Below are 8,600 nucleotides of genomic sequence, written 5' to 3' on the forward strand. Positions count from 1 at the left end.
TGACCACATAACTATTCAATGTTTCTTCCATCCAAAAGTAAAATTCTTATATTTAAACACAAACCTAATTCAAACATTGGAAGGTTGTTACATGATACTCAGGTGACCTATAAGGCCCCTGGGCCTCTTGTTTAAGATGTCAACACAAGAATGACAGAACACTCGTGGCATTTGTTGCACTTCTTAAAGATGTCGACACAATAATGACAGAACACTCATGGCATTTGTTGCACTTTTTAAAGATGTCAACACAATAATGACAGAACTATCACGGCATTTGTTGCAATTTTATTTCAACATATAAACACATGTAGACATGAGTAAGAGGAAAATAAAAAAAAAAATCAGATTTCTAACAATGCATTAAATGTTTCCTGTAGTTATAAAACATACTGTGTATCCGAGACATCAGTACAATAGATGAATTACTGTGATGCTGTACAATGATTCAACAATGTCCTTGAATTTTTCTAATGACTTATAACTTATAACTTGTTTTATAAAAGTATTCTAACCATGTAGTACAAAAATTAGTCACCATGGACTGAACAGTACACAAGACCTAGGACTGCACATGAAAACTAAGAAAATGTACGGTTGACATGAAGGACAATCCTACTTGTATATTTGACAATGATTGGTTGAGTGTTTCTTTTTTCTCCTCCCTCGGATGAAGATTCACCGTTTTCCACTACTGTGGGTCATCCTCATTGGCATTTTAAAATTGGATGCAGCTTGATACTGTAGATTGTAGGCCAGGGGATGGATTTTAAAGCCATATAACCTGAAAAAAACAAACCAAGATGTGTTTGTAAAACAAAAACACAAAAGCCCTCGATAATGGCCAATTCCAAAGATGGCCAATGTCACAAAGACAAGTATCTTGGTACCAGTACTTGTAGAAAGATCTTGTCACAAGAAATGCAATATGAAAGCTCTAATATTTACCATTTAGAAGTTATGACCAATGTCAAATTTTTTAAAAGTAAGTCAAACTCCAAAGTCAAGATCACAGGGTCAAAAATGTACCCACGGAAAGGTCTTGTCACAAAGAATACTCATGTGAAATATCAAAGCTCTAGCACTTACTGTTCAAAAGTTATTAGCAAGGTTAAAGTTTCAGACATAATGACAGAAGGGCAAAATCAATATCCCCCCCGATCTTCGATCTAAGGGGCATAAAAACACCCAATAACGTCAGCGTTTAATGACTATTATCATTGTTTAACAGGTCAACAATTTACATTTATTATGTTTACAGATTATATGCTGGGAAAATTTCAAGTATCATGCAACACCTTTAGAAGAAAAGTAATCTTTATGTAAGGTATGAACATCCACTGCCTCTTTGTATCAAATTTGTGGCATAGACAAGATTGCAAGGACCAGTAGAAGGCAATTCCTGGATATCCCTCCCCAGACATTATCTGTGGGGATATAATTATCTCCCCTTCAAAGAAGTAGCTAATCATTGAAAAAATAAAAAGTCCCTATTTACCCAGAGATATTTTGTTCCAGTTTGGTTCAACATTGGTCCAACAGTTCTTGAAAAGCAAAAATTATTTAAAGATGACAAACTTTGATCCAGAAAGCGCACTAGGTTTACAGTAATTCCGACTTTACAGAAGGCACTGCCTGGGCACCATCATGTCAACATTACGGACTGTATTTTATGGACTGTATTTTCGAGCATTGCTTTGCAAAAAACAGTAGAACTGTAGTTATGAAGTGACTGTATCAAGAGATACTTACCTTGCCACAAATTGATTGGCTGGACGTTTAGGTCTGTATTCTGGGTGGACCATAAACAACATATGAGGAAATCCTGTTCCAAAGTAAGCCCCGTCTGTGTGATGATGACGGGAGGATTTAGGGGTGTACACATCCTGACATTTAGGACAATACAGCTTCACCATCGCCTCTCCAGGGACATCAGACAGTCCTAAAATATACATATTAGTATCACTTCTGACCAACCTAAAATCAACAAAGTATTGCAGGGCAATACATGTCCCCTAGTGGCCCTAAGTCAAGTTATCTGCATAATATTCTGATAAAGCAAAATACAAGCTACCAAATATCTGCCAGCACGATGAAATAAAGTACAGAAAACTGATCACCTGGACTAACAAAGTGTTAAGCTAAAGCTTCGCTGGTAAGGGACCAATAATCGTATTCTCAGTGTAACTTCTGTATAGGAGGAAAATAAATCACGGTGAAAATTTTCGCTGTATTTGCGGTCTAGACAAATCTGTGAATTTAAGAAACTGTGAATATTTTTTTGTCAAAATGAGGTGTAATTATATTTTACTTTACTTAAACTACCTGAAAAATATTGAGATTTTGCGTAGTCAGTATATAATACACGTACATTAGAAGTATAGCTTTCAAAAATTACGTTCTGTATATCAATTATTTTTTTAATTGTCATGTATTATGTGAGTAATGTTGCCTGGGGATTAACCACTTGATTTTCAATCCCAGTTTTTTCTAAGGCCTTCTCGATTTCTGCAGTGTAAAATTTTTTAAATTCATTTTGCAGGCACTGCTTAAATAAATTGTTGCGAATCAAGTCGGGGGGTTGAAGAAAAGCACTCAAATTTTTTTCTTTGAAAGGTAATCAAGGAATTCCTCGTTGCAATGTGCAGCAACACGTCAAAAATGCACAAGGCTTTCTGTCCTAAGGGGTAGTCGTTTTCCTCGCGGACTTGCTGTAAACATGGCAGAATTACTTTGTCAATAAAACGTATCATGGTGTTGGTGTTTGACCAGTGATTTTCGCTAGATATCATATCCTTTTGGGAAGGAGAACTTTGAGTTTGCCTTTGTATATCAGCTGTGGGGGGGGGGGGGGGGGGGGGGGGGGGGAAATAACACCACTTCTCGAAATAGCAAGTAATGCCGTCACTGACATAAGGTAAAAAAAAAAAAATAGAGTTACCTTTCTTTAATACACAATGTGTTTTTAAAAAAAAAAAAGGGGGGGGGGGGGGGCTCATAGTGATTCGAATCCAAGAATGTGTCTAAAATGAAAAACCGCGAAGACTACAACCCGTGAAATTATTCCCCATTACAGTGTTGACCAATCTAAAATCAACAATTGTATTGACAGTTTCACTATGAACCAATCTAAAATCAACAAATGTACATTAAAATTTTACCACCACCTTTGTACAGAAAATTGAGTTTACAGTTTTTAAAAGCAGTTAATAATGACTTGACTTTTATTTACCTATTGGAAGCATGCATTGATTCTCACAGTAAACTCGGGGACAGGAGCCAAAATCTCCCTGCTGCCATTTCTCTATCTGCAAAATCATGTTCATATAATGGTCATTGAACAGACATTACTATTTGATATCAAAATGTGTTGGACTCATCCTTCAATGCCTAATTCACAATTGATTTAAATAGAGTGCACCGCAAGGGTACATGATACTGTAAGGAATAATATGCAAAGATCGTTATAACCAAACTTCGTTATATCAATATTTCCCTCTCATAGGGGAATAAATATCACTTCACAATAAACAAGACTTTGTTATAAGCATGGTGTACTGTATCTATAGATCTATCAGCAGACCAGGTTTGATGGAGCTAGGCTAAACACTGCTTAGAATATAATCGAAACAACATTTGAGTATGTAAAGCCATAAAAAATTTCAGGATGCATCAGCTGACCTAGCTGCAATAATGTAGCCCTCTCTGATTTTTTTTTTTTTTTTTTTTTATTATAGGAGAGGGCTACAACTCCTTAGGATCTCCGTAATGGTGCAAATGCGGGAGTGATTCACTCCCGCAACATTTGCGCTCATTCTAAACATTTCCTGACTTTCTTTACGTAAATAAAATGATATTCTATGTTTCTTAGTCAATATATAAATTTACAACCTGCAACTTCAGATTTGTGAGGCTCTACTCTACCGTTTTCAACAATTTCGATAAATTCCAATTTCTCGATTCATATTTGTGCGCCATGTTTGATGTACTGAAGTATAAACTTCCGATTGTCAAGTCATTTGCATATGCCATATAAGGTAGTATTTACATCAATGGAAAAGTATGGAGGCGAAAGCTATTTCGTCGGTATTGAAAAGGTTTGAATTTAATATCAAGTTAAAAACAGAACAGCAGAGTGTAAATTCTTTCTGCAACAATATGATTTTCCTTTCTTTGTCGAAGTGGCTCGAGTAACTACATTTTCGCGCTGATTGTCAATGTTTAGGTTTTTCATTAGATCCACCTACGAGATCTCGCGATAACAAGCATGGCGGAGCAGACGAAGAATTTTGCATGCTGTACATTGTATTTAATGAAAAACACCTTTATTAGACATGCCCGAGCACAAAGTTGGTACTCCTTTTGGTGTAAACAACATTTGGGACTAATACACAGAGTTTGTTATCGGTTATTCATAAAATTATTTTGCACCATTACGGAGATCCTATGGAATTGTAGCCCTATCCCGAAAACGTCAGATTTAAAAAAAAAATTGGATAGGGCTACATTATTGCAGCTACAGCTGACCAGGCTTGATAGTAATATGTCTTACTGTGTGGCTAGTCGACGGGATGCTTACCGCTCCTAGGCACCTGATCCCACCTCTGGTATATCTCTATTTTGTATTCCTTATAGGAGCTATGAGATTGATCACTGTTTGTTATCTTCACCTTTCATACGACTCAGACACGAAAAACTTAACCGACAGGAAAGCCCCTACCATAACCCATCAACACACGAGTGTACAGAAATTGTGATTGTGTATGGTTACTCACCATTTGAGCTATTCCTCGGTTTGTCATTATGTACCTAGCGTGGATTAAACCATACAACATTTCTGCTGCTTGTTCTATCAGATCACTTTGATTTGGGTTATCCTCCAGTTCATCATCTGAGAAACACAATCAACTGACTTTAGAACTCAACAAATACAACATAACAGACATAAACATCAATAATAATCAGTGTGCTTTTATGAATAATAGTATTTTTTGTGTTGCTAAGCCAGAACATGTTTCTGGTGTATGATTCATTTATCTGACATAAAAGATCAAATTAATGAACACAATGAAGTGATTCGGGCCTATTTCTCTCGTTTTCTGTTGAACAGTTTCAGAATTGAACCGATTGTGAACTCTTGCCTGGTTCTAAGTCCAGAATCATGTCTAGAGCTTGTCTGTAGTGAGGAACTTGTTCATTGAGTCCGGTCAAGTTAAACTTGTCCTGAATGTAATCTTCATCAACCTACAACACACATGAAGAGCAAATATTAGACATTACAACATGTCCTATTATCTTTAGGTTGCTGAAAAATATTTGGAATATGCACAGCAGAGAAATTTTCAACAGTAAGGTCAAACTAATTGAATTCTACATTTTTACATTAACTGTTTATAAAGGATTTTTTAAAATTGGAATAACAAAGAATAACAAGCATTCTGAGAGTATCGCACAAGAAATACATGTCCCTTAGTAGCACCCATCGCACAAGCAATACATGTCCTTTATCGACACTCCCATTAATTGACGCATGTAGTTGGAGAGAGTGTACATCTAATGTTGTTTGACCTTGAACTGTGGCCTAAAATATTGGTACCAAGTCATCACACACCCTTTATCCACGAAACTCTATGGGTAAAGTTTGAGCCAGATTGGGCTTAGGGGAGAGAAAATATGCTGTGGACAATGATATCGGATGGATGGACAGGCTAGACATACCTCACAAAAGAATTCATTTCCTCTCAGGCCACAAAACCAGGAAATCCAAGACACTTCCTCAGAGCTGCTCATGACTCTGAAAAATGAAAACAGGAATAAACAAGTCATTACAAAACTTCACATGCTTTCTGTACTTGTAATCTGTAATCAGTCACACTACTTGGTTTTCAGCAGTTAAATTTAGCATTGATAATAAGCCTTATATACCTTCTTCCAAGTTTCTACAGTGATTGGTCTCTAAAATGTCCAATATAACTTTCCCAGCAAAATAAATAACTAAAAGTTACAATATTGGAAAGAGAACTAACCAACAGCTGAATGGACCCAGTGAACAGCATTTAAAATTCCTGAGCAAGCAGTTGGAATTAGGTGTAGTCTACTCCAGGCTTGCAAATAAGCACTCGCCCACTAGCAAATGTGAGCAATTCTAGCAGTGGGCTTTCAAAGTCATGTGTGATTTGGGTTTATAGATTAAGTTGGAAAAGACGAAACATAAATTAGTGAGCTTCAAATGGAAGTGAAATAAGTTGAAAGTTTCATTATGCAAGGGATCTAAAAGGGAGAGATTTCGGAGGCAAGATTATTTAACAGTGAATGCTAGATGTTATTCAGTAATAAAAATAAATAAGATGAAATAAAAATTAAAACCAAAAATACATACACACGACAACATAGGACTAAAATGTAACACCCCACCCCCAAAACACTATAACTTGTAAAGCAACATTTAATTGAATATTGGTTTAAATAATTTTTATGAAAGAAATTTAATGCAATAATTAATATCAAGTAGATAGGCTTAATGTATATTATACATAGCAGAGGGCTTGCATAGGTCCTTCTTGTAGAGATTGGTAATTTTCATGTACAACTACACAATGATCAATTAACTCGTACATGTACAAGATGACAGTCGGACAACCTCAAATTATCTATGTTACACACATAATATCCTGTGTACAAGATGACAGTCGGACACCTCAAATTATCTATGTTACACACTATTTGAAACATAGCTGATTTCTAAACATGGGAGGTGTAAAACTTGGTAAAGGAATATGTTTCATATTGTAATCAAGAATGAGATTAATGGTTCCCTATCCAGAGTACAGCAAGAATTTAATTACATGGGACTGTTATGAGAATCACAACCATTGGACCAACCTGTTCATGTTGAAAATATCACTTGATTCATTTTAATCTTGGTGAGAATAGGCTCATTATTGCCATGGAATCTAAATAAATTGGCGGATTCAGCAATTTCTGAACGGGGGCACAGTAAATGGCTGGGTGTCTTACTGAATTCTGACCCATACATATTTCAGGACTCGAAATTAACATATGTCCGTCAGTCTGTGACTGGTTAAAAGTCTGACATATACATTTGATTTAGTCAGTCCAATGGGACTGGTTAATTTCCTAAAGCATCATTTTGGAAAATATTCTTATGGAATCTTATACATGCATTTGGCATTCCTCTGTAGATATCAGACAAACCTAGTTAGTAAATATACATCTCACATAAGTGTTACAATATTGTCTGAGGCATATTGAGTTAGATCAGATTCCATTATTGAAATTTAATAACATTAACGATATATGTTTAATTACTTCTAGAAAACTCTGGTGGATGGGTAAATTTTTCTGCGGACTGGTTGAAATTATACCCTATCAGTCCAGCTGGACTGGTGACATAAAAAGTTAGCTTCAAGCCCTGTATTCTAGCGATATTTGACATATTTCTATAAAAGTGGATCATAATAAGGTAGTGGGGGTGGGGTCAAGACAGACTACATGAATCCAGTGCGCACGTTTTTATATATTCTACACACACATAAACAAAACACTGCCCTATACAGATATACGCAACACAGATCTAACACATAACAATAGATCTTGCTAACAGTAGGGTTCCAGGGAACGACCCCCCACGCTTCCGCGGTGGATCCGCTAGCAGGGGCCGTTTGATCACAGGAAATACATTGTTTGCTGAGATGAATTAATTACCTACGTGTTCAACTATATTAAACATTTTACAAGAAACAAATAAGTAAACACCCTGCCTTTTTATGGTAGACCTCCAGCGGCCTGGCAAGTTCTCTCGATTTTTTTCTTCCTCTGCACATGCGCAGCTTTTATAATTTTAAAGCCGAGAAGCAACGGAGAAAATGAATACGATATAATCAATGCCAATGCTGGCGATACTAGTTAGACGAGTGTTTATATTTATATTTCTGTTTACCTGACAAGACAACATTCGAAACCTGAAGACATTTATTTCGTACCGGACCAGTGTCCAATGCTGTTATGGGACGAATATAATCGTGACACACGTGCACAATCTCATCCACAGACTATTGTCCATGGTTTGACATTTCATTTTCAATATTCTCTAGGTGTTTAATTGTACTCAGACGTTTCCAATGATTCCTATATAATATACATGTAATTTTGTTTTTACAGCGAATTACAGAAGACCGGTTGAGTTTTCAATATGCCCTCTGGATTTACAATTTGGTCAGCCAAGTATCACATTTGGTCTGAATTTTAGTCACAAAGTTACCCAAGCGTATATTGCTTTTTACAGGTAAATCTGAGTAGATTTCAGTGATGCAGCTGTTTCCTACGTACTGAAGCATCTAAGGACCGCAGCAGTATCTTAATTAATGATTTGTTATAACAAATTATTAATCTATTTTGACAAATTACTACCTACGAAACCCGGCTAGGCTCATTTTGAAAGAGTAAAAAAATATTTTAACTCGTTATAACGATGTTAGTATCTCGTTATAACGAGATAATTAAGTCGTTATAACGAGATACTAACTCGTTATAACGAAATACTAACTCGTTATAACGAGATAACTAAGTCGTTATAACGA

At 36.0% G+C, this 8,600-nt stretch overlaps 1 protein-coding gene across 1 annotated transcript; it reads right to left on the reverse strand.

Annotated features, from left to right (window-relative positions):
• Positions 1-273: 273 nt before the first annotated feature.
• Positions 274-7,869, reverse strand: LOC125681027 (casein kinase II subunit beta). Its single transcript, XM_048920911.2, has 7 exons — positions 7,782-7,869; positions 5,719-5,794; positions 5,142-5,244; positions 4,776-4,891; positions 3,233-3,308; positions 1,753-1,942; positions 274-784 (listed from the first exon to the last, which is right to left on the reverse strand). The coding sequence occupies exons 2-7, from the start codon at positions 5,788-5,790 to the stop codon at positions 679-681; spliced, it is 663 nt and encodes a 220-aa protein (XP_048776868.1). The 5' UTR covers positions 5,791-5,794; positions 7,782-7,869; the 3' UTR covers positions 274-678.
• Between the last annotated feature and the right edge of the window lie 731 nt (positions 7,870-8,600).

This window comes from Ostrea edulis, chromosome 2, assembly GCF_947568905.1.
Source record: "Ostrea edulis chromosome 2, xbOstEdul1.1, whole genome shotgun sequence".
Classification (NCBI taxonomy): Eukaryota; Metazoa; Mollusca; class Bivalvia; order Ostreida; family Ostreidae; genus Ostrea; species Ostrea edulis.

What these genes read in the sequence shown, in the direction of transcription:
- LOC125681027 (XM_048920911.2), bottom strand. Translation starts at nt 5,790, where the DNA reads ATGAGCAGCTCTGAGGAAGTGTCTTGGATTTCCTGGTTTTGTGGCCTG. An exon ending in GAAATGAATTCTTTTGTGAG is followed by an intron (nt 5,245 to 5,718) that starts GTATGTCTAGCC and finishes TGTGTGTTGTAG; the next exon opens with GTTGATGAAGATTACATTCA. An exon ending in GCCAATCAATTTGTGGCAAG is followed by an intron (nt 785 to 1,752) that starts GTAAGTATCTCT and finishes TGTTTTTTTCAG; the next exon opens with GTTATATGGCTTTAAAATCC.